The sequence below is a fragment of the Hypanus sabinus genome, chromosome 8, assembly GCF_030144855.1.
Source record: "Hypanus sabinus isolate sHypSab1 chromosome 8, sHypSab1.hap1, whole genome shotgun sequence".
NCBI classification, from domain to species: Eukaryota; Metazoa; Chordata; class Chondrichthyes; order Myliobatiformes; family Dasyatidae; genus Hypanus; species Hypanus sabinus.
Window position 1 is genome coordinate 34725029 of NC_082713.1, and position 27094 is coordinate 34752122.

General features: G+C 39.3%; 1 protein-coding gene across 1 annotated transcript in view; it reads left to right on the top strand.

Moving 5' to 3' along the window:
- The first annotated feature begins 2376 nt into the window (after window positions 1-2376).
- The window catches only part of sh2d1ab (SH2 domain containing 1A duplicate b), a 47002-nt gene continuing 22284 nt past the window's right edge, over window positions 2377-27094 (top strand). Inside the window, exon 1 of the mRNA XM_059976959.1 lies at window positions 2377-2622. Coding sequence (XP_059832942.1) covers window positions 2489-2622 — 134 coding nt within the window. The 5' untranslated portion in view covers window positions 2377-2488. The remainder of the gene's footprint in view (window positions 2623-27094) is intronic.

A 27094-nucleotide genomic window follows, 5' to 3' on the forward strand; every position in this document is an offset into this window, starting at 1 on the left:
CACATGTAGTGATACTTACCAAGAAAAAGATGAAGTTTAGCAATAAAATGGTGAATTGTACAGTGTTGCATCTGAAAAATAGCCAAATGGTCCAAGAACCATCAGATTGTTTGTGTCCAGAATATCACCCTCCAGTGAAATTCAGTAATGTAACGTAGTAATTGAAAAATTACAACATGGAGGGCACCTATGATGTTCTTGCTGGCTTTGTTGTCCCTTTTCCTTTCCCTATTTTAAGAATTTAAAAATAATATAACTTTTTAAGCTATTTACTCAGTTCCTTTTTGAATTTGTTTTCCCTGTGACACCAACCCCATCCCTCCCCTGACACTTGTAATTCAGTCTGAATGCAGAGCAATTATTTGTAAGCAAAACTATTTCCTCATTAACTTTTGCACCTTTATGATCTTAACTACCTGGAAATCTGTGAATAAAAACAGAAAATGCTACAACATAGCCCAGTCTGTGGGAAGAGAAAAGGAGATAATGTTTTGATTCAAAGACTATACTGTAAACATTCACTGCAATCCCTGTTTCTTGATAGAATGATCCATTCTGCATTGATGCAGCTTTTTTTTTAATTTCAAGAAGTTCAACTTTGCTGAAAGTATTATTTTGTGGCATTTAACAAATGCTTTTCAAAAGTCAGTATTCGCTAGATCTACTATGTTTCATTCATCAATACTTTCTGTCAACAAAGAAGACTATTAAATAAGTTAAAGATGGATTGACATTAAAAAATTCAAGATGATATTTTCTAATGAATCCATAAGTATTCATAATAAGAATCCATAAGTATAAGGCTAAATATCATTGCTAAGAGTTTATCATGAGCAAGGTGAAATTGATTGGCTTGCAGTTACTGGGTTTATCTTTACACCCTGTCTTGAAGAAAAGCGTGACATTTTCAATGCTTCATTTATTTGGCACCATACCTTTATCTACAAAATATTCTAAAGATTAAGGCTGGTACCTCTAATTTCAATCTTTAGCTTTCTCATCAACTTTGGATGCATCTCATCTGAACTGGGTGATTTAACTACTTTGAGCATCATCTCATAATACATCTATCTTTGCAGAATTTTCTCAAATTCATAGACATTGCATCAACAAACTGCTGGTGGGTCATGAAACATCTGTTACAGGAAAGGAATTCTCAATGACTTGTGTCAAAACAATGCAACATTCTGGCATCTGCAGTCCCTTGTTTCTTCATGAAACAAGATTGTTTTCTTATTTATTCATTTTTTAAGGATTTGCATATCTTTAGCAAAAGCAGCATTTCCTGCTCTGATTTATTTGGCCATGGGATGACTACATTAGAGTCACATTGGCTGTGTTACCTGAATTTTTTAATTCACCTATCCACTCACTTGTCCACCGAGGTTTCTCCTCTCTCTATTCACCTTTTCCATCTTCCCCACATAATTCATCTGCCCAACAACCTGCCACCCATGTGGTTCTGTCTATCACCTACCAGCTTCCCTCTCACCCACCCACAAACACAGACAGCCCTCCAAATCCAGGATAGTCTGTCAACTCCAGGACAGTCCATCAATTGGTGTCAGACTTGCAAGATGTTGATAGTACAATGGTATGTAGCTATGGGGCATTAACTGAATGCCAAAATTGCAGAACAGAGAGAAAAACAGATTTTTAAAACTCAAATGTCATCAATTAACCAAAATGAAACTGCTGGCTAAGCTCTTTTAACAATGTGATAGCTGGCAGAATTTGTGCAATGAATCTGCACACACTGCAAACACTTTCAAACAAAGTCTGTATTCATGGCAAAAAGAAAAGCAAATTCTATGGGTCTGAAGTTTTATCTTTTCCTTGAGAATATCCCTGTTAAATTGCTAAGATTAAAGAAGATAAGAAAGCTTGACAATATGCCAACGTGTAGTTTGTGCTTGCTTTAAAAGAGATCTTAGTGACTCTGTAAGGTAAAGGTAACGTGACTGTAGAGGTAAAGTTTAATATCATCGGCATATGTAGTGAAATTTGTTAACTTTCACTCAGTGTAAAATGGAAATAAGTCGGAAGGGCTCCAAAGGTCGGGGGTGGACAACCTCTCTGTTACTGGTGGTCTGGACGAACTGAGTCAGTGGTGAAAAGTAAAACAAAGCCCGCGAATGCTGGAAATCAAAAAAGATAAAACCTGAAAACGTTGGAAACCGCCAGCAGGTTAGTAGTAATCTGCTGAGTAATACCTGCCCTTTTGTTTTTGAGTCAGAGAGAGCCCAGGATGAATGCGTAGCGATCTCTGTCCCGTTAGTTGTAAACTCTGTTTACCTTTCCACTAACATCCTACGTCTTTCTGTTTTGTTTTTGGAAGGGTGGGTGGTGGTGGGACTGAAGTAATACACTAACCTACTCTTACACTGTTGGGTGTCAAACGGCGTTGTGCATCCGCCGCCACTGCTGCCGGAACCTCGTCCAAAGCAAACAGAGTAAATACCGGTCTCCGCGACGCGTTAGAGAAAAGATGGACCATCCTGTCTATCACGGGAAAATCAACAGGGAGCGCGGGGAAATGCTACTGAGCAAAAGCGGCAAGGACGGCAGCTACTTGATAAGGGACAGCGAGTCCATGCCGGGCGTCTACTGCCTGTGTGTTCTGTAAGTACCCTGTCAGTCAGACAGCTGTGTAAGCACTTGAGCAATCCAAATTCCCCGTAGGGAAATCATATTGCGGGAAATCAGTCCCTACCAATACTTTTACAGACCATCCAACATTGGAGTCACTTTTTATAAGAGGTCAAATATTACAATTTAATGCAGTTTAATTCTCCCGAGGGCTTAAAAGGTAAGAGAGTGACGGCGCCCAGTTAAACTATTACTCCTTTTCGATAGCTGGTGTGCGTGTGAAGTGTTGCTGCACATTTAAGCGATGCAAGTGCTCGTGTTTGCAGATCGGACAACGAATAATTTCTTTTTGCTCTTGATTTGTGCATCGGGTTATCCCGCTTCGGTTAATTCCAGCTTAATTCTAAATTCAGATGACTGACCGCCGACTGGTTTCTGACGGAAGCATTCTGACCGAACATTACCAGACAGTGCACTGGGAAAGCTGTATGGGACTTAACTTTGTTTGCAATGCAGACTAAGTCAAGGTACAAAAGTTCAAAGTAAACTTATTATCAGGATAAGTATATGTCACCTTATCCAGTCCTGAGATTCATTTTCATGCCGGGCATACTCAATAAATCCATAATATAATAATAGCCATAATAGAATAAATGAAAGACTGCATCAAATTGGGTGTTAAATCATTTTGCAAAAAGACTACAAACTGTGCAAATACAGAAAGAAAAAAAAAACGCAATAAATGTTGAGAACATAAGATGAAGAGTCCTTGAAAGTGAGTCCATAGATTGTGGGAACATTTCAATGACGAGGCAAGTGAAGTTGAGTGAAGGTATCAGGCTTCACTCAATTTGGTTCTTGGTTCATGAGCCTGATGGTTGAGCGGTAGTAACTGTTCCTGAACCTGGCTGTGTGAGTCTTGAGGCTCCGGTACCTTGTTCCTGATGGCAGCAGCGAGAAAAGAGCATGACCTGGGAGCTGGGGTGTGCTGGGGAAGGAATCCATGAAGATGGATGCAGTTTTCCTGCGACTGTTGTCGTAAATTTGCTCAGAGGTGGGGAGGGCTTTATCTGTGATGGACTGGACCGCATCTAGTACTTTTTGTAGGATTTTCCATTCAAGGGGTTTGGTGTTTTCAAACCAGGCTGTGATGCAGTCAGTCAATATACTCTCTACTACAAGTGTATCAAAGTTTGAGATGTCACGCTGAATCTCCGCAAAGGAAGTTGAGGTGCTGCCGTGTGCTGGGCCCAGGATAGGTCCTCCGAATTTTACATTGAGGAATTTAAAGTTGCCGACCCTCTCCACCTTTGTTGAAGACTGGCTCAAGGACCTCTGGATTTCTCCTCCTGAAGTCAGTGATCAGCTCCTTGGTCTGGCTGAGATTAAGTAAGAGGTTGTTGTCAGCCAGATTTTCTTAGTCAGACTGTTTTTAACAGTTATAGGAGATTTGTGTTTTGCAGAAATGAATAACAATAACTTTAATATAGATGTACCTTTAATATAGAATCATTGAATCATAGAATTGTTACAGTACAGGAAAAGAAGTTGGTCCTTTAAAGTTGAGCCACCCTTTACCGTCGGCGTCTGCAGAACTCAGTGCAATCTGCTTCAATATATTTTAATTGTTTTGTGCCCAGGATTAAGAAATAGAAACACAGAAAACCTACAGCACAGTACAGGCCCTTCGGCCCACAAAGTTGTGCTGAACATGTCCCTACCTCAGAAATTACCTATCCAAAAGTCTCTTAAAAGACTCTATCATATCCACCTCCACCACCGGTGTCTGCAGCCTATTCCATTCACTCACCACTCTCTGAGTAAAAAACTTAGCCCCGACAGTTCCTCTGTACCTACTCCCCAGCAACGTAAACCTGTGTCCTCTTGCGGCAATCATTTCAGCCCTAGGAAAAAGCCTCTGACTATCCGCAAGATCAATGCCTCTCATCATCTTATACACGTCTCATCCCCCGTAGAGAATTAAATTGAAGCATAGTTCCCACATGTCATCCATCAGCTGAAGAGGACCATTCAGGGAGTTGTGGATTTGTATGTGTTGCTCCAAGTGTACCTTCACACTGACCTTCTGGACAGAGCTTGGGAGCGGAAAACAGAATTGGAAGTCCAGAACGATGAAATTCAATCGAGGATTTGAAATACGTTTCTGAATAGTGTGACTGATTGCGTTTGATAATGCTGAGGTGAAAAGCTTCAGGGTACAGGTGCACGGTAAACTGGCAGATGTGAACAGCCCGCAGCAGGTGCATGAGACATGGTCTCAGCGAAACGTTCGTTTGCTCAGCCTTTTGTCCAGTTTCAGAAACAGAGACACTTGTTTTTCTAACACTTTCCATGGGGTGGGGGAAGCCGTATGTAGGTGGGCAAGGACTTACAAATGCGTTTACACTGAGAGAAGCTTAGAAGACGCGTACATGTCCCAGAAGACGGCTAAGTTCATTTACACATAGACTTTAGTTTGACGCGGAATTTCATCCTCAGCATTGCGTTCTGGCTTTTATATCCTAGGCCTCTCAAAGTGAATCCTGACATTGCATTTGCCTTTCTCACCACTGACGCAACTTGCATATCAACCTTTAGGGAATCTTGCACCGATATTCCGAAGTCTCTTGCGCCTCGGATTTTTGAATTTTCTTCCTGTTTAGAAAACAGTCTGTGCTTTTATTCCTTCTACCAAAGTGCGTGACCATACACTTCCCAACACTGTATTCCATTTGTTACGTCTTTGCCGTTTCTCCTAATTTGTTTAAGTCCTTTTGCAGCCTCCCTGATTCCTCAACTCCATCTGCCCCTTGCCCCTCCACCTATCTATGTATCACCTGTTAACATGGCCATAAAGCCATCAGTTCTATCATCCAAATCATTGGCATAAAACGTAAGAAGCAGTGGTCCCAACACCGACCCCTGTAGAACACCATGCCATACTGACAGCCAATCAGAAAAGGCTCCCTATATTCCCACTCTTTGCCTCCTGCCAATCAGCCCATACTCTATCCATGCCAGTATCTCTCCTGTAATACACGGGCTGTTATCTTGTTAAGCAGCCTCATGTGCAGCACCTTGTCAAAGGACTTCTGAAAATCCAAGTACATAACATTCACTAATTCTCCTTTGTATATCCTACTTGTTATTTCCCCAAAGACTTTGAACAGATTTGTCAGGCAAGTTTTTCCCTTAAGGAAATCATGCTGACTTCCATCTATTTTAGCATACGCCTCCAAGTACCTGGAAACCACATCCTTAACAATCAACTCCATCATCTTCCCAACCACCTAGGTCCGGCTAACTAGTCTATAATTCCCATTCTTCTGCCTTCCTATCATGTAACACAGAGACAACCCCTTCATCCCACATTGTCTATACGAGCCATCAAGAATCTATTGTACATTTCTCATTTGATAGCACTTGTTCCTTATCCTTCTACGGTATGTCTTGGTGATTCAAATGCTGCAACATTGCACATAAATATAGTTCAGCTAGGCTAAAGTTAACGAAGGAAATATAGTAAGGTATTTAGTAGCTTGTAGCTATTTTGCATGTCTTTTTCATTTTTTTGCTGCTTTCTTATCTGAAACAGTGATGTTGATTTGTCATGTTTATAATTTCAAGCATTTTTCAAATATCAAGGAAAACCCTTCCGAATTAAGCAGCATTTTAAGTTTTTGAAACTGTGAAGCTTAAACAGCTTTAATCTTCCTTCATGCTTCACTGCAAAACTTGCTGCTGAAATTAGCATATCAAAAGTTTGGTGGCATTTCACTTTTAAGTAAAATATTCGTTGTAAACAGTAACTTTAAAAGTAGGTCACTTCTCGATGCTTAAAAATATTTGCTTCGTCTTAAAGAAGTATTTACCACAATCAAAAGAATTTTGATGTCTAAGAGTATACATCTGCAACTTCACTTCTTGCCATCTCCTAACGTTTTTATAAATAAAGAACGTTTCAGCAAAAAATAAAGTTTTCGGTTAAGTTTATGCTCACATGCACCTGTGCACCTGTTTACGTTATGTCTAAGTTGCTTGATGTATCTCAGAGCACAGTATCCAGCAGTTCAGTTTTCATTGCATTTGCGTAACATGTAAATATTTACCAAACTTCCCTGCTCTATGGCAGTAGTTTAATGGGATCTTTAACATTAACTAGAGCAAGGGTTCCAAACCTGGGATCCACAGACTCCTTGGTAAGTGGGGTGTTAATGGCATAAAATGTTTGCGAATCTCTAGACTAGAAAGAGTAGCATTCCCCTCGTACTGCATTGAAGTACCAGTCAAGATCATTATGTCTTAACTTCCAAGTGGAATTAAGCTGTAACCTACTTATTCACTTAGATGCAGGATTGTTCCCAAATAATTCAGTGGGTTCAGTTGGTTTCTTCCTTATTTTCATTAATTTCCACTCATTCAGTTTTGATTTGGTCTGAAAACTGCAATGTCATTTGCATATCAATTAACGTCAGTATTATTCTAGATACATTGTTCAGCATGTAAGTATTTTCCTTAAGTATGTTCAAAAACAAATTTAATGTGAGATAAAATATATTTTTATACAGTGGCTGGAATTCTTTGACTTAAGCAATTTTGAAGAGTTTACCAAAATTACAAAACTAGTGAAAGAGATTCTATTAAGGTAAATAATGAAATTACAAATGTTAGGGGATATATTTTGTACATTTGTTATTTCTGATAGTTTAGCTTGCCGATTTGGTTAACATATGACATGTTTTCCTTGACTCTGTGGATAGCACTTTGTCAAAGAAAAAAAGTTAATGATTTGAAATCCCACTCTAGAACACTGAGTTTGGAATCTCAGCTGATACTTCAATGCACTGAGGATAGAATGCTTCATTAATGGAAATATGTCTTTTAGATTAGGTATTACATCACTCTCCTACCTTTCCTATCAGCTGTATGGAAAAAACTCTGTGATTTTATTTCAAAATTTATAAAGATCTAACCAATAATAATCCCTCAAACTGCATCGTAAGAACATATAAACACAAGAAATAAAAATAGAAACAATCCATTCAGGTATGTGAACATACTTCTGCTTGATCTTTTATTTCTGGCCCTAACCCCATATCCTTTGATTAATTTAATACTGAAACATTTTATAATCTTTTCTTTGAATGTCCAGTGACTGAGCCCGCATTGTCCTCAAAATTTCAAAGACTCACTACTCTCTGAATGCAAACAAAAAATTCTTCTTCTCGGTCCTGAATTGATTGTGGATTTAAGCAAGGATAAGACGAGAAACACACACCAGTCTTCATAGAGGGATCAGAGGTGGAAAGAGCAATTTCAAGTTATTTGGGTGTCAATATTCTGAGGATCTAACCTAGACCCAACATATTGATGCAGTTACAAAGAAGGCACAACAGTGGCCGTATTTCATTAGGTGTTGAAGAAGATTTGGTATGTGACCAAAAACACTTGCAGATTTCTACAGATGTACCGTGGATAACATTCTAACTGGTTGCATCACCATCTGGCATGGGGGGTGGGTACAGGTATATATTTACTTTCATTCACAGATTTTTTTCTAGTATTATGTACTGCATTATACTGCTGCAAATTCAACAAATCTCACAACATATGCCAGTGATAGTAAACTTGATTCTGATTCTGATTCTGATACTGAAAGGCTAAACTTATTTGATGTGACTCCATAGACTTGGTGTGAATGAACTATGTGATTTCTTTAAATTCTTCCAAATTCCAGAGAGAATCAGCCCATTGTGCTGAACCTGCATTCTGATAAACCCAGATCATTAAGTAAAAAAAAATGCACTTACAATATGTGCTCGTCCCTTCTTGTAAAATCTTGCTGAATGTGACAGACAACAGTGACTACACTTCAGCTGAATGATTATGATGTGAAATCATCAGTGAGACAAATGCAAATAAACCAATATTCTGCACCACCAGCATTTACATGAAATACATATTAGTAAAATATTCAGTGATCTATTTATAAAGAATAAACAAGTTTCTTTGAAGCTATGTTCAGATTTATTTCTACTGTGAACTATAGTCCAGCCATATATCTTTATGTATATTTAAGGCAGAGGTTGATAGATTCTTGATTGGTCAGGGCATGAAGTGATACGGGGAGAAGGCATGCGATTGGGGCTGAGAGGAAAATTGGATCAGCCATGATGAGATGGTGGAGCAGACTCATTGGGCCAAATGGCCTAATTCTACTCCTTTATCTTGTGGTCTTTACTTATTTTGGGCAAGATGAAGCTTTAAAGAATACCACAGAGAATATGGGTTCAATAAAGAAAGAGAAAGCTAGGTAATGGATTATTTGAGTTGCAAACAGAATTTGTAATTTCATAGCATGTGTCTAATTTATTATCCCTTGATAAACTAATCTTCAAATCTATTTTAGACTACCAAAAGGACCAAATTGTTTTTATCTATAATACGTAAAATTATTTTTTTCATATAAAATAGATATGTTGTGCCTATTTCTATTAATGCATGTCCTTAATATTATATTACAAGTCTTTAAGCTATAGGTGTCAATAGTCTAATAGCTCAGTGTCAGATGCATTCATGTCAGGAAAGTACTTAAAATCTTGTTGATGAGCAGAGAAACAAGATTTTTGGCTCATGTTTTTCCAAGAATATTTAACCAATTTTATCTTAATTGTAACTAAATTATATTTTCAAATGCTCCTTTTTTGTGATGAATTTTGCATTGTAATTAATCATTGTGTAAATAAATTTCCCTCGAATTCCTAGTTGAACAGATTTTGATTTGCCTAAATGGAAACATGTATTCTTCATTCAGATTTTATAAACTTAGAGACAGCTATCGTAATTGTACCTCAGTCTCTTACTAAGGAAGGTACCAGTTTCAATGAAGTGAACATGGCTTGCAAGATCAATATTTATTATATGAACAGTGTGCAAGACAGTGTTATATTCTACCTCAGTATATGTGACAATAATAAGCCAATTTAAATTTTTAGTCCAGTACTGCATCTAGCATGCACAGATAATAGAAGCAATGAATGTTTTGGCTTGTGCATTGGGAAGTCAGCCAAGTGGGCTGACTTGTCCTGGCTGTTGATGAGATTCTCAAGAATTGTTCTCGTCCATCGAAGTGGAGAGTGTTCCATCACACGCTGAATCTGTTCCTTCTAGATGGTGGGAATCCTTTGGAGTATCAGGATTCCTAGCTTGTGATTTGCTCCCTTAGCTAATACAGAGTTAATGGCAGGATTCTTAGCAGTGTGAAGAAACAGAGTGATCTTTGGGTTTACGTCCATAAATCCCTCAAAATTTCAGTGCAATTTGATAGGCTGATTAAGAAGGCATCTGGTGTATTGGCCTTCATTAGTTGGGGGAATTGAGTTCAAGAGCTGTGAGGTAATATTGCAGCTCTATAAAATTCTAGTTAGACCAGACTTGGAGTGTTGTGTGCAGTTCCTCATTCTAGGAAAGACTTGGAATCTTCAGAGAGGAGACTTACCAAGATGCTGCCTGGCTTAGAGAGCATGTCTTCTAAGGTAGGCTGCACAGGCTAGGGCTTTTCTCTTTGGAGAGAAGGAGGATGAGAGGTGACTTGATATGGCTGCACAAGATGATAATAGGTATGGATTAAGTAGACAGCAAGAATCTTTTTCCCAGGATGGAAGTGGCTAATGTAAGCGGGAACAACGTTAAGATGTTTGGAGTAAGTATGGGGAGATGTCAGGGGTAGGTTTTTTTACATAGAAAGAGGAAAGCATCTAGAATGGTGGTGGAGGCAGATAAATTAGGGACATGAATGAAAGAAGAATGAAGGGCTATGTGGGTGTGAACTGTTAGATTGATCTTGGATTAGGTTAATCTGTCAGCACATCATCATGGGCCAAAACGCCTGTACTGTGTTGTACTGTTCTATGTTCTAATTTTATTGTGTTGGCTCATTTAAGTTACTGTTAGATTTCAATGGCAACCCTAGGATATTGGAAAAAATTAGTGATGGTGTTACTACTATGGTTCAGAGGTAGTTGATTGGAATTTCTTTTGCTGGAGAAGGTATAGTAATTAACTGGCATGAATTTTGCATTCTACTTACCAGCCATTTCTGAATGTCATTGATGTCTTCCTACATGGAAATACAATCTACTTTATTTGTTGATGAGTGTGAATGAAATTCAACATTGTGCTATTATTAGCAAAAGCTCCTACTTTGGGTAGAAGAAAGAGAGCTGAAGATAATTGAGTTTAGAATATGGTCTTGAAGAACTGGAGGTTGGAACAATTGATCTCCAACATGCTCAGGTATGAACCCTGCTGTATTTTCAAATAAACTTTCACTTAGGTTACACACTGCTGTGCTGGAAGCCTGGCATGGATCCATGGCCTCTGTCCTGCTCTGCCAGGAAACTGTGTGCCAATGCCCCTCTTCTCCCTGCTGCTATATATTGCTGAGCCGTCATGTTGGAGTCTGCCTACCAGGAAATTGGTGTGCATCGCTGTCCTCTGCAAGCATCCGTGCTGCAATGAATCACCCTAAAGGTCAGTGTGGAGCGACTGCTGGAAATACACTGCTGGGCTCATCCCAGATTTCCGGATCTTGGTACAAGTTTCATGCAGCAGCTGAGATAGCAGAGGCTTGTGTCGAATTCCATGCACGGTTAGTGTTTATTGTACATTTCCGTGTGTATAATTCTTTAAGAAGCTCTTTAGCAGTGATCCCTGTAGTTCTATCATTCACGGGAATACACTCTGAGCATTAAGCAAAGTACCAGTGTAGAGGCTGCTAATACATGTAATTTACTAATAAACTAATTAAAAATTAAAGAATAAAACTTCCTACCCGGAGAATGGTTAGAATTTGAAACTTGCTGCTGAGTGGAAGAGGAAGAGCATAGAAATACAGAAAACCTACAGCACAGTACAGGCCCTTCGGCCCACAAAGCTGTGCTGAGCATGTCCTTATATATACTTATACATAGATGCTATTCAGAGAAACTTAAGAATACATGAGGGAAAGAAATGTTGAAAGGATACATAGGAAAGTTTTAGATGAAATTTTAACTGAGAGTGGGCTTGCAGACTTTCTATTGGACCAATTAGTTCAACAGAGTAAAACTTTCCAAAGATAAGCTAGGTTTTCAAAGTTCAAAGTAAATCTATTATCAAAGTTTGTACAATATATTTGGCCATATTTTACTCTGAGATTCATTTTCTTGAAGTCATTTACAGGAAAATAAAGGAATCCAGCAGAATTTATGAAAAACTCTAAATAACAAAAACTAACAAAAGTCAATGTGCAAAAGAAGACAAATTGTGTAAATAACAATAATAAATAAATAAATAAATAATACTAAGAATATAGGTTGTAGAGTCCTTGCAAATAAATCCATAGGTTGTGAAGTCAGTTCAGTGTTGAGGTGAGTGACGTTATCCATGCTGGTTCAGGAGAGTAATAACTGTATCTAAAGTTAGTTGTGTGGGACCTACACTCCTGTACCCCCTGCCCAATGACTAGCGAGTAGAGAGTGTGACCTGGATGATGGGCTGCTCTCTTGTGGCACCTCGCCTTATAAACGTGCTCAGTTATGGAGAGGGCTTTGCCTGTGATGGATTGGGCAGTATCCGTCACTTTTTAAATACTTTCCTGTTCCTGAGCATTGGTGTTTCCATACGAGGCTGTGATGCAACCAGACAGAAACTCTCCACTGTGCATCTAGAGAAGTTTGTCAAAGTTTTAGATGGCATGCCAAATCCATGTAATCTTCTAAGAAAGTAGAGGTGTGATTCCTAGCTTGACCAACCCCATCAGCCTTTTCCATTTTGGAGCATACATAAAGCACAGAACAGGACTTGTTATCACTGAGAAATTATAGTTCTCCACATGGTGGGGAATAGTTTTATATGAAAGCTACTTAATACACACAAAATGTTGGAGGAAATCAGCAGAGAAGGAAGCATCTATGGAGAGGAATCAATAGGCAACGTTTCAGGCTGAGTCTCTTCATGGACTCCTAGCTGAAGGGTTTTGGCCCAGAATATTGATTGTTTGTTTCTCTTCATAGATGCTGCCAGACCTGCTGAGTTCCCCCAACATTTTGTGTGTGTTCCTCTGGATTTCCAGCATATGCAGAATCTCCTGTGCATATACTGAAATACAACAACCCATTCCTCCCAAAGAATTAGAGCAGACAATAACTAATGGCAAAGACTGGAACATTTTACACAATAATGAAACTGACAGACAAAAACTGAATTCTAAGTTGAATAATAAATGTGAAAATTGAGCACGAATATATTTTAGATCTTTTTGATGTCTTTTACCATTTTGCATTTGTCAAAAAAATCTTTATTGTATCCATGCGTCAAGCAAATTTTTATAATTCAAATGAATCAGTACTTCATGGTGTAGTGCAATTGTGATTGCAGAATCATTGAGCAAATCTCATTCATTTTAATTGAATTCAATAGCAGATCCTGTTTGTTACGAATAGAAAAATTGTTTATCTTTTAATATTTCAAAATGAGATAGAAGTCAAATGATTCCTGAACTGATTACTGGTTTGTGTTGAATTATTGTCGAATTAAAATCAAAATCAGAATCAGGTTCATTGCCACGAACTTACATGACGTGAAATGTATTATTTTGTGGTAGTAGTACAGTGTAAAGACATAAACTAACTATAGATAACAAAATAAATAAATAGTGCTAAAAAGAAGGAATAATGAGGTTAGTGTTCATGGGCCTATGAGCTGTTCATAAATCTGATGGCAAAGGGAAAGAGCTGTTCCTGAATCAGTGAATGTGTGTCATCAGCTCCTACACCTCCTTCTTGATGGTAGTAATGATCAGAGGGCATGTCCTGGATGGGAATGTTCTTAGTTATGCATGCTGATTTCTTGAGGTACTGCCTCTGGAAGATGTCCTTAATGGTGGGGAGGATTGTAATGGAGCAGGCAGAGTCTAAAACCCTCTGAAGCCCCTTGCAATCCTGAGCATGGCGGCCTCCATACCGAGCTGTGGTGCAACAGTCAGAGTGCTCCCTACTGTGCTTTTTTCATGATTGCATCAGTCTGGGTGAAGGACAGACCCTTGAAGATCTTGACACCAAGTACTTAAAGCTGCGCACCTTTCCATCACAGACTGATGCACGTTTTCCCGACTTCCCCTTCCTGAAGTCAGGACTGGTGAAGGGTCTCAGCCTGAAATGTTGACTGTACTCATTTTCACACATGCTGTCTGGCCTGCTGAGTTCCTCCAGCATTTTGTGTGTGCTGCTTGGATTTCCAGCACCGATTCTCTCTTGTTTGTGATGTACCAATGTACTCACCAGCGTATTGTTAGATGATATTTACATACAGAGCTACTCATTGTTTTGGTCTAGACATACTATATAAGATTAATCTATGGATGGTCAGTAAAGTTTTCACTTACCAAAATAGATAAGTGCTTTTAAGTGTCCTAGTGTCCTAAAGAGTTCAGAATAAATTCAGTGCAAAACTGACACAATGAAAGCAAAAACTACAAACTTTATACTGATGTAAACGTGGCTTTGTAATTTATCTTGTAATGCTAATTATACTTTTCCTGGCAAATAATCATCACAAGTCATAGTCTGTAACTTCACTTTGGACTTGGAGGGAATTTGATGTGACGAGGCAAGGCGAGGTGGTGGGCTTGTAGCCAATTGCATAGAAGAGCATGAAAGGTGGGGCACAGGCTGAATTGAAGCTGTGGGGCCCAGGCACCATATACAACCGAGCACGATGGGTGGATGGAGATTTACAGGCCAAACTGAAGCCTCGGGGCCCAGGCACCATATACAACCGAGCACGATGAGTGGATGGAGATTTACAGGCTGAACTGAAGCCTCGGGGCCCAGGCACCATATACAACTGAGCACGATGGGTGGATGGAGATTTACAGGCCGAACTGAAGCCTCGGGGCCAAGGCACCATATACAACTGAGCACGATGGGTGGATGGAGATTTACAGGCCGAACTGAAGCCTCGGGGCCCAGGCACCATATACAACTGAGCACGATGAGTGGATGGAGATTTACAGGCTGAACTGAAGTGGCAGTTCAGCGTATCCAAGCAATAGAACCTATTGTTTGGATGGAGAGTTAAGTGCCGGGCCAGGTTGAAAAGTTCAGGGTGCCTGTGCCCAAGATGAGGTTTGGGCCAGTTCAGATCACTGCTTGAAGCAGCAGAATGGGGTGTTCAGATGGAGCCGGGCCAGATTGAAAAGGTCAAGGTGTCGGGAAGGGCAGGGTCTCGGGGGCCCAGGGCGAGGTACAGGCTGATTAAGATCGTTGCTCCACGATGCTTACTTGGCTCTGCGCTGAACTATAGGACACTCTTGTGAACTTCGGCTCAGGAGCACTATTTGCTTGTGGTCAGTGTTGGCATGATGTTTTTTTTTATTGTACATTGGGTGTTCGACAGTCTTTATTATGGGTTATTTTATTCATTTATTTTATTATGGACATGACATAGTTTTTTATTCACTGTACACTGGGTGATAGACAACCTTTTTTCATATATATGGAGATTGTTTCTGGATTTCTTTGCTTCGTGGCTGCCTGCTAGGAGATGAATCTCAGATTTCTATAATGTATACATACATTGATAATAAAATATACATTGAACTTTGAACTTAAAGAGGATTACTGTTTACTTCTTAAGCCATAACTAAGCTGAAAACAAAGCATTATCTGTAGCGTTTTTTTCATGCATTTCCATATAGAATAGATATATCAACAATTTGTGGAAAACAGTTTTCTTTATTTGGTTTTAATATATAACTGATGATTTTATGAACTTCTGTTGCTAAATGCATTTGACCTTAATATTTAGATTTTATGAAATGACCCGCCCCCCCCCAGTGTCAAATTGCACAATGGGTGGAAATTTGATCAAAATTGATTCATATCAATCATGTTGATGGTTTTTCCACATCAGAGCTCTTTGGTATTAATGAGAATGGTGAAGAAAATAAAGAAGATGGCTGGTTTATTTTTACTGTTTTCACCCATAATAAACATTTAAATTATTTCCCATGAGTCCAAATTTACAACAAAATTTAGTATTTTATTTAAACTTAAATGCTTCACAGGAAAGAAAATAAAATAAAGATAAAAAGAAAATTAAGAGAAGTGTCAAAGACAAATAATGAAAATATAAAAGAAAAATATTTAAAATTTGTTTACTTCAGTCTCTACATACAGTTTTATATTGGATGAATGCAATATTAAAATTCTAGTGAGATTTTTCATCAAAAATTAATACTTAGGCTTGATTAAAGCTTAGGTTTTAATTAAAACATAGTTATTTAGACTTGAATCGACCAATGCTAACTTCTGTTGGCATGTTAAATAGTTCATTAGTGGCAAAGTATTGCTCACTCAACTGCTTCAACATTGATTCTGTTTGTGTTCAGAGCAGCCACCAAGTTAGACAGCAACTTTAGGATTTCCACACGTAACTGCATCTATATGCCCCATATAGACAGTGTGCTAATTGCTTTGCCATTTCTGTATTCCTATTGAAAAGGTAATTATTTCTCTCCAGACAATGAAATGCAAAACATAGGACAAATTACTTAGAATTGCAGTGACTATCAGCTTTATAGGAAAATTTACAAGATACATAATTACTGTTTTCTGTAGGTTGTGACATAGCCATTGATAAGAGACCTGACTTTATTGCTTTATGTCAAACCACTGCTGCAGAACAAACAATACTTCAGCTTAACACTTGACAACCACCAGTTCAGCTGCATGACTTTCTCTCAGCAATGCACTCTTGACATAAGTTATCTAACACTTCTGGTTCTGATATGAACAGTAGTTGCCATCTGAGCAAAACCAAGGCTCAAATGTGTGCATGCATTTCTGCACATACCTTATGAACAAATAAGACTGAACAGGAAAAATGTTCTTCCTTCATAGATATCGTCTTATAGATGGGGAGTCAAAAGGGAATGACAAATAAGTTTAACTTGCAACTTCATCTTTCACAGAAGCAGGATTTCCTGAACCATAGGCCACAAAATGAAACATATTAACCATAGTACTACTTCTCAAATGAAGTAATAAGTCAATTTTTCAAAATTTGATTAGTATATGTAAAAAGTATATACATATATATACACACATTTTTAAGACATAGGAAACTGCAGAATGTGGAACCTAATTCAAGAAACTGTTAGAGGAACTTAGTGGGTTGAGCAGCATCTGTGGCAGGAAAGGCACTGTCAGAGTGCTCAGAGGGTGTGTGACCAGCTGGCAAATATTCTCACTGACATCTTCAACATCTCCCTGAGCAGTACCATCATTCCAACGTACTTCAAGGCCGCCACCATCGTCCCCATCCTGAAGAAATCTTCAGTGTCCTGCCTCAACGACTACTGTCCCATTGCACTCACATCCATCATCATGAAGTGCTTCGAGAGGCTCATCATGAGGCATATCAATACCCTGCTGCCCCCCCCTCACTGGACCCCCTGCAGTTTGCGTACCGTCCCAACCACTCAACAGATGATGCCATTGCCACCACCCTCCACCTGGTCCTAACCCACCTGGACAAAAGAGACACGTACGTTCGATTGCTGTTTATAGACTTCAGTTCAGCATTCAACACAATCAGTCCTCAGCACCTGATTGGAAAGCTGAAACTGCTGGGCCTGAAAATCTCCCTCTGCAACTGGATCCTGGACTTCCTGACTGGGAGACCTCAGTCAGTCCGGATCAGGAGCAGCATCTCCAACACCATCACACTGAGCACGGGGCCCCCCCAGGGCTGTGTGCTCAGTCCACTGCTGTTTACTCTGCTGACCCACGACTGTGCAGCAATACACAGCTTGAATCACATCATCAAGTTCACTGATGACATGTCCGTGGTGAGTCGCATCAGCAAGAACGACGAGTCATCTTACAGCGAGGAGGTGCAGCGGCTAACGGACTGGTGCAGAGCCAACAACCTGTCTCTGAATGTGAACAAAACAAAAGAGACGGTTGTTGACTTCAGGAGAGCACGGAGTGACCACTCTCCGCTGAACATTGACGACTTCTCCGTTGAGATCGTTAAGAGCACCAAATTTCTTGGTGTTCACCTGGTGGAGAATCTCACCTGGTCCCTCACACCAGCTCTATAGCCAAGAAAGCCCAGCAGCGTCTCTGCTTTCTTTGAAGGCTGAGAAAAGTCCATCTCCCACCCCCATCCTCACCACATTCTATAGAGGATGTATCAAGAGCATCCTGAACAGCTGCATCACAGCCTGGTTCGGGAATTGCACCATCTTGGATCACAAGACCCTGCAGCGGATAGTGGGGTCAGTTGAGAAGATCATCGGGGTCTCTCTTCCCGCCATTATAGACATTTACATCACACGCTGCACCCGCAAAGCTAACAACATTGTGAAGGACCCCACGCTCCCCTCATATAAACTCTTCTCCCTCCTGCCATCTGGCAAAAGGTACCGAAGCATTTGGGCTCTCACAACCAGACTGTCTAACAGTTTCTTCCCCCAAGCCATCAGACTTCTCAATACCCAGAGTCTAGACTGACATCTACATGATTTATTATTATATTGAAATTTGTCCTTTACTGTGTCTATTGTCTTTATTATTATTTATTTATTAATTATTGTACTGCCCTGCACTGTTTTGTGCACTTTATGTTGTTCTGTTTAGGTCTGTAGTCTAGTGTAGTTTTTGTGTTGTTTTACGTAGTCTAGTGTAGCCTTGGGTTGTCTCACATAGTCTAGTGTTGTTTTGTGTTGTTTCATGTAGCACCAGAGTCCTGGAGGAACGTTGTTTCAGTTTTACTGTGTACTGTACCAGCAGCTTGACTTGACAAAAACTATGGAAAGGCAGCAAATTTCAGCTAGTTGAACATTAGAAACCTAATGAACATCCCAGAAAATATGCATTTTTGCATTCTGCTGTAATTGAATTAAAATACCATGCTTAGCCTCAGTGTTAACCTGTCTGCATCTGTAAGTGTGACTTTATAAATATGGAGCTAATTCCTTCAGAATTTAATTACCATTGAAAATTGTATAAATTGAAAAATAGATGCACACTGTGAATTATGTGGCTTGTGATTTGTCTATCATATCGTATCATCATGTCCCACCATTTTATTCATTTGCATGTTGACTTCTTTATCAAAATCTTGATTAATATGTATGTACAATCAAAATGTTATTGTGAGGGACCTGTGTTATTGAATTATGGATTATGGGTTTTGCAGTGACCTTTAAAACTTTAAAAGTCACTGCAAAACCCATAATCCATACTTCATGTCAGCTGATATATATATATATATATGTATGTTCTGTTATGTATTTTAACTCCACCATCTTTAGTTAATTTCCATTACTACTTTGTGTCCAGTTAATTTCTCATTTTGAATAGTCTCTATGACATTTCCAGCACCATGAATTCTGGATTCTCGTGTAGTTCTGAACAGAGGGCTTATAAAATGGTAGTACTACACCTTAGAGTTTACGATTTTATTGTTTTTCACTTCTTTTCATCTACATTTTTCATTGTGGCTTTCATTGGAAGGATTTTAGTGACTCAGTCAATTATGGAGTCTATGACTTTACTTCAAATCTATCATTACCATTACAATTGTGTCTTGAAAGGCTGGCAGCTAGTGATTCCATGATCTGTCTGCTTGCCTCCAACTTGCAGGTCAGAAAGTATTTTAATGCATTGTGATCAGATAGTGACTCATGACCAGTGACTTTCCAAATACTGTTTATTAACTTGCACAGAGAGAAATGAACCACTGCTTCACCTGGAGAGAGGCTGGTGTGAAGGAAAGAGAAGAGATAAGAGGCAGGGTAATCATTACTTATTATGGGACATTGACTTTTGGAAATGTGAAGATAAACACCACAACAAACCTACTTCTGCCAGTGTGTTTAGTGAAATCATTGAGAAATGCAGGCATGAAACACATTCATCCAAAATAATGATAAGCAAAAGCTTCACTACTTATACTACACGACAGCATTAATAAAATGCTGTATAATTAAGCAGTTACTTTATTTAAATGGAATTGCCTTCTGGTTCTTGCAAAATCTGCAGTGCAATTGTTCCTGTGGGTTGAGTTTTTCTTTTGAACTATTTATTTTAGGTCCATTTGCTTTTCAGTAATTTTTCATTGAAGGCTGTGCAGTCAAGCTCAAAGTTTTCACACACAGTCAAAATAGTCTTCATTGTAGGGACTCTGGAATATGACTTTTAGGTGACAAGCCTGTTTTAATATTGTGTGTGTGTGTGTGTGTGTGTGTGTGTGGCCTCTGTCAGTCGTGGCCGACTGTGGGTACTGCGCCTCTGGTAGTCACTGGTTTGTCGAGCAGCGTCGACTGTGGCTATTGAGGCCGATTCTGGAACGGCTCACTCTGCCACTGTTGCTGCATGTGAAGGGAGTTGTGGAGTTGTTGTCCAGTGTCCGCTGTGCTCTCTGTTTAGCTCTCCGCTCCTCAAACTGACTCAGGATCATGCTTTTGTAGAGACTTATCTAAAGGGAGCTAAGATGTCAGGTAGACACAATGTGAGCTCAGACTGCTTTTGTAAACACCTGGGCATTCTGCACATTTTTGGCCTTCTGAAAATATTGTGCTGTCTACGAGGAACCAGTTCTTTCAACCATTTTGGAGTTTATTATTGTGCATTTGCCAATTCATCTAAAAATAATTCTTGTCTATTAAGTTTAGGATGGCAGCCTTTTTTTAGCAAGTGGGAAGGTTATTTTGCAAGTTATTCACTTTGGCATGTTCTTTGTTCTTGCACAGATCCAAGTAATTCAGTGAGAAGCTTAGAAAATATTCTGACTGTAATATAGAATCTTCCTTCACCAATATCCCCATTTACAAGGTAAACGTATCAAAGTAGCTCATTTGCTCTTCTAACATTTTAATGAACCGTTGAACTGGATTTGGTGTATGGCATTTATTTTTGTAAAGAGCATGGATTACTGTGCTCGTCACTGGCAGTTCATTTGTCTTACTTCAACTGAAGACACAATTTTAAATGCTTCTGAAAGGTGGGTATTTGTTTATTAGCATAAGCAAACAAGGATTTGTCGCAAGATTCATCTTGAGTGAAAATTGAGTACTTTCCTCCAGATATAAAGTACATCTTCAGTCCATCAAAAATCAACAATGTTAATCTACGATAGAGGAATCAATTGCTCTAGAAAACTGGAATACTCAAGGCTGACAAATTGAAGGAGTCTTTCAATTCCTCTTTGGAAACAATGTAAATGGGAAATAATTTTCTCAGGGAAGCAGCCAAGTAAATGGGAGTAGAAAGTAATGTGAGCACAACAATTTATTTGAAACAAAATGGTAAATCACTGGAGGAATAAAATGTAGAAAAAGAGATAATCAATGTAACTGTCCGTCCCGATGCCTCCACAAGCACTGCTTGGCCCACTGAGTATGGTACCACCAGCAATTTAATTTTTGTTCCACATTCCAACCTCTGTAGTCACTTTTGTGATCCTATTGATCCAAAATATCTATTACACTTGTTTCACCTGTAGTTTCCCTCATATTTTTTAATCAGTTTGTTTAGTGCCACAAAAATGTATTATTTTTGTTATAATCACTTGTAGACCAAAATCACATTGCAATTTAGGATTTTTTTGCTGGTAGAGAAACGAAGTCTGCGGTTTGTGAAAAAGGATTTTGTGCTTTACTGGTGTAAATGACAAATAAACTCTTCTTGGGATTCCAGCCAAGTACAGATATCAATTATATTTCAATGACTGACTCCACCATCTTCATCCCTGGTTATGATTTTTATTTTCAGACTTGAAAAAAAGTAATGCAGCATAACTGGGCACAGTTTGTGCTTTTTTATTGTATCTATCCTAGGTGAGATGAATGAACTACTTTATCTGTGTGAATGACAGTTTTGGTCAGTGAAGTTTTTAAATCAACTGCAATGTAAAATCATTGGACCTAAATCTTTATCTGTTTGATATAGAATGGTGGGCAGATATGGTTATCTTCTGTATCATTCTTTACAAAGGAAACATGCAATCTTTTGAATTTGCACTGATTACATTCAGCACCATTGTTGTTTCGTTCAACATTGTGAAGCAATATTACTTTTGGTTGCTGAGATAAATTGAAAAGGATCTTCACACATCTCACAAATAGTAATTATGGAGGGCAACTGTCCTTCTTCAAGAACTTAAATTCTTATTGAAAAACCTCATAAAACCTTTTTAAAAGAACAACCATGTATCGGTTAACTGTATTTGCAAGCTTCATGCATAGCAGAGTACAGTACATGGAGTGGAAATTTCTTGTGTGTGGTTTCTTTTAACGTGAGCTAATTGCTTCACACTTCCAAGAGGACTACAGACTTGTCATATGGTTTGGAGGCTTGCATGCCTCAATGACCCGGAGAGCTATGTTGGCTGGAGTCAGGCCATTTATGCTTTGGCTCTTGGTAGGGTCAACCATGCCAAACAGATCAAAGGGTAGAAACATAGAAACATAGAAAACCTACAACACAAGACAGGCCCTTCAGCCCACAGAGCTGTGCCGAACATGTCCTTACCTTAGAACTACCCAGGCTTACCCATAGCCCTCTAATTTTCTAAGCTCCGTATATCCATCTAGGAATCACTTAAAAGATCATTTCTGCCTCCAGCACTGTCGCCAGCAGCCCATTCCATGCACTCACCACTCTCTGCATAAAAAACTTATCCCTGCCATCTCCTCTGTACCAACTTCCAAGCACCTTAAAACTATGCCTTCGCATGCTAGCCATTTTAGCCCTGGGAAAAAGCCTCTGACTATCCACATGATCAATGCCTCTCATTATCTTGTACACCTCTATCAGGTCACCTCTCATCCTCCGCCGCTCCAAGGAGAAAAGGCCGAGTCACAATATATTCTCATAAGGCATGCTCCCCAATCCAGGCAACATCCTTGTAAATCTCCTCTGCATCCTTTCTATGGTTTCGGCATCCTTCCTATAGTGAGGCAACCAGAATTGAGCACAGTACTCCAAGTGGGGGTCTGACCAGGGATCTATATAGCTATATTACCTCTTGGCTCTTCAATTAATCCCATGATTGATGAAGGCCAATGCACCATATGCCTTCTTATCCACAGAGTCAACTTTCATAGCAGCTTTGAGTGTCCTATAGACCCGGACCCCAAGTTCCTTCTGATCCTCCACAATGCCAAGAGTCTTACCACTAATGCTATATTCTGCCATCATATTTGACCTACCAAAATGAACCACCTCACACTCATCTATGTTGAACTCCATCTGCCACTTCTCAGCTCAGTTTTGTATCCTATCAATGTCCATTTGTAACCTCTGACAGCCCTTCACAGTATCCACGATACCTCCAGCCTTTGTGTCATCAGCAAATTTACTAACCCATCCCTCCACTTCCTCATTCAGGTCATTTATAAACATCACAAAGAGTAGAGGTCCCGGAACAGATCCCCAAGGCACACCACTGGTCACCGGCCTCCATGCAGAATATGACCCATCTACAACCACTCTTTGCCTTCTGTGGGCAAGCCAGTTCTGGATCCACAAAGTAAGGGCCCTTGGATCCCATGCCTCCTTACTTTCTCAATAAGCCTTGCATGGGGTATCTTATCAAATGCCTTGCTAAAATCCATATTCACTACATCTACAACTCTACTTTCATCAATGTGTTTAGTCACATCCTCAAAAAATTCAGTCAGGTTCGTAAGGCATGATCTGCCTTTGACAAAGCCATGCTGGCTATTTCTAATCATATTATGCCTCTCCAAATGTTCATAAATCCTATGTCTCAGGATCTTCTCCATCAACTTTCTAGCCACTGAAGTAAGACTCACTGGTTTAAGAGTGGTCCACTGGTCCTCGAGGTTTGTGGGTTCAGCTCAGGGCTAACACCTTGACTGGTAAGACAAAATTGATATGGAAACAGCAATGACTGACAGTAGTGAAAACTGAGAGGAAGCTACCTGCTTGACAAAGGAAGCCATGAACACCACCTGAGATAGAGGATGTCCATTGCTGCCCTAAATGCCAGCAGTATAACGGGCAGTGAGTAACTGTTTCAAATAAGTTTCTGCATGGGTATTATAGAGTCAGCCCTTGATCAAGGCAGCCAAGATAATTGGTGACCAGACTCTGCTACTTCAGTGTAATTGCTCATTTATTGGTGAACCACTTCAAATATACTGTACTTTGCTCTCTCATTTACAGATGCATGACCATGGGTTCAGGCCCAGATGCCTCTCTCTCCACTTCCCCAACCCTTCACCTATTCTCCTTTTGACCCTCGAACACTCCATGCCCCAGAAGTCCCTTCACTTTGAGGGCTCTACCTCAACCTCCCATTCCAAATTCTGACCTCCTTTTCACCCTTGAACCTTTCTGTTAAATTATGCTTTATTTTGAAATGCTATTGACATTAGGAATCAGAAAAATGGGATAAATTGCTACTCCTTAAGAAAATGTTTGACATTCACAACATGGTTTAAATACAAAATGGTTCTGTTAAAATAGAATGTATGGATAGTTGAGGAAAAAAAAGACATTTGCTGCATCTTCTGCTTTGAAGTAGGAAAGTGCCATGGCCTAGAATGGGTGTTATGTATGGTTATGTGTGAGTTGCACTTGGCTCCATGTCTTTTATTAGAAGTGACTTACTTTAGCCATACAGGCCACCCCAGATTACAAACATCAAATTCATAGTAAATCACTCCTATGACATTGTTACACTCAAAAGTCCAACTTAAATACAGAAATTTGTTCTGATGAACAGCAAATCTAGTTTCCTTTCTCACTCCACTTTTGGTAGCTGTTCTTCAACGGTCTTTTGTGGTTTTGATGCCATTCACTACAATACCATTTTTGTATATTTTCTGACAAAATCAACTTATGGACGTGGTAAAAATTGACTTATTTGTTCCTCCAGGACAGCCTGTAGTTAAATGATTTCCAATTGCTCAAACTCAAGTGTGTTCTCAATATTTTTATTGCGGCAGCACTAAAACAACAGAAACTATCGGTTATATATTAACTTCAAACTAAAAGAGAAAGTGCCAGAAACACTCTACAGGTTAAGCAGCATCTTTGGAAAGAGAATCAGAATTAAAAAACTTGAGTCTGGGACCCTTCATTAGAGCTAAAAAAGATAGAAAAGCATGTTACTTACAAAGAGAATGGGGGAGCGATGGATGTGACGAAGGAGACACCTCTGATTGTGTAAGGCAATGTTTGCCCAGTTGATCCCAATATTTATAGATCCATCTAATTAGTGCATTCAAAATTGAAGTCGGGTTTATTATCATATGCAGAAGTACATGTAAGCACAGAAAACATACGTCCAGCAGCAACTCAGGCACATAACATTACATAAGCAGCATTCACAAGAAAAAAAAATGTAAAATGAAGTAAAATTAAAGAGAGTGGTTAGAGAGGTAGATGTAAGTAGGCTTATACAACCTGACCAGAGATAAGTATTCATGGTTGCACAAAGATTTGACTTCTTAGTGACTTCCATCTTTCCCAAAAATCGAGTATCTCGATTTCCTTCGTATACAGACCAGAACTTACTTTCTTCTTTGATGGGAAATCAGGAAACATGATGCTTGCAGATGACCCTGCTGTTCAAACCACCGTGTTTTATTGTAAAAAGTTACAGAGAATTGCAGACATTTTGGCTTTGAATTCATTTCCGCTCCTATTCCCCCACTCCACTGTCACAACTAAACCACAATATTCACATGTATTCAAGCTTAGAGGATGTGATGAAACAGGTATTGTTACAATAACTTGAAGACATCTTGGTTACATATCTATGAGATCTCCTGCAACCCTTCCATAATATTATTACAGAATAACTGTGATAATATTCACAAGTATTCTAACTTGATGAAGTGACAGTATCTAAACATCTTTAAGTTGAATTCAACTCACTTCTGAGTCTGAACAAAAGTAGATTTAACCCCACTCAATATCAGTAGGCTGATTTCCAAGTTCTCGCTTCCAATTTCCATCCTAACTCTCAGCCTTCATAGTACATTAATACTGACTGCCAGTCTGTCGCTTGCCATTCTCCATGCTGAGCAGATCTTCAGCCTGTTCTTCATCCCCATACTCTAATAGTGGAGCACAAACCCCCCTTCTCCCCAGAAGATTTGACAAAGGCTGTAGGTCCCATTCCTTCTGATTGATACCCTGATCCACCCTTCTACAGTCTCCATTCTGCAGGTCTTAGTCTCAGAAGGAAGGCTTCTGACTGCATTAGAGATGTAAGGGCTGTGATAGTTTGTGATAACTTGATAACCATGCATTAAAAATGTTAAAGTGGCAAGACCTTGAACAAACTCTCATTGTCTCAGTGGGAACCACCATATGACTTTTCACTTACAGTGTTGTTTGCTTCTTATTATTTATACTCAGTGACCACTTCACTCATTTCCTCTTGAATGGCCACTGATTGTATCTTCATGGTCTTCTGCTGCTGTAGCCAACATGTTGTGTGTTCAGAGATACTCTTCTGCACACTGTCATTATAATGTGTGGTTATTTGAATTTCTGTTGCCTTCCTGTTAGCTTGGACCAGCCTAGCCCTTCACGTCTGACCACTCCCATGAACGAGGTGTTCTTGTCTGCAAAACTGCTGCTTACTGCATGTTGTTTTGTTTCTCACACCATTCACTGTAAACTTTAGAAACTGTTGTGCATGAAAATCTCAGGTGATCAGCAAGTTTTGAGGTACTTCACTTAAAACATATTTTTTCCCTAATCAAATGTTTGGTCTGCAAACTGAACCTCTTGACCATGTCTGCATGCTCTTATGCATTGAGTTGCTGCCACACAATTGGCTGATTAGATATTTGGTTTAATAAACAGGTGTACCTTATAATGTGGCAACTGAATGTAGATCCAATTACATGTTTACAACTTCCCTAATTTGTACTTCTTGTATTAGTGTTCCCTGTTGTCATAGGAGCATATCTAAAACCCGCTGTTGTCAGTAGAAGCCATTGCAATCATAAGTATCTTCAGGAGCAATAAACTTCTGTTCAAAACCTCCCAAAACATTTGTGGGCAGGAGTATGTGGAATGAATAGTGAGAGGCATTCCTTTGTTATTGACCACAGATTTTGGTTACAGAATGTGGGGTGACATTTTCTTTCGTTTGAGACGTATTTTTAAGATTTTCTGTTCATAACCTTTTCTAGATACAGACTCACAAGTAACATGGCTATTACTCAGTTGACTTGTTTTTTTGAGAAGACTATTTGAAAATTTTCATTATGTTAGATAACTTGACATTTTTCTTTAAACAGAATTGATTTTGTTGTTGTTTCTTTCTCTTCTGTTGTGGAGACATCAATTCAGTTTGCAGATTATTGCGAGACTTTGCAGTTACATACTGGGAAGTCCTCCACAGAGCTGAGACCACGAGCAATAAGGCCATGGACCCAGCTTCAATGGACAGGACATGTCATATA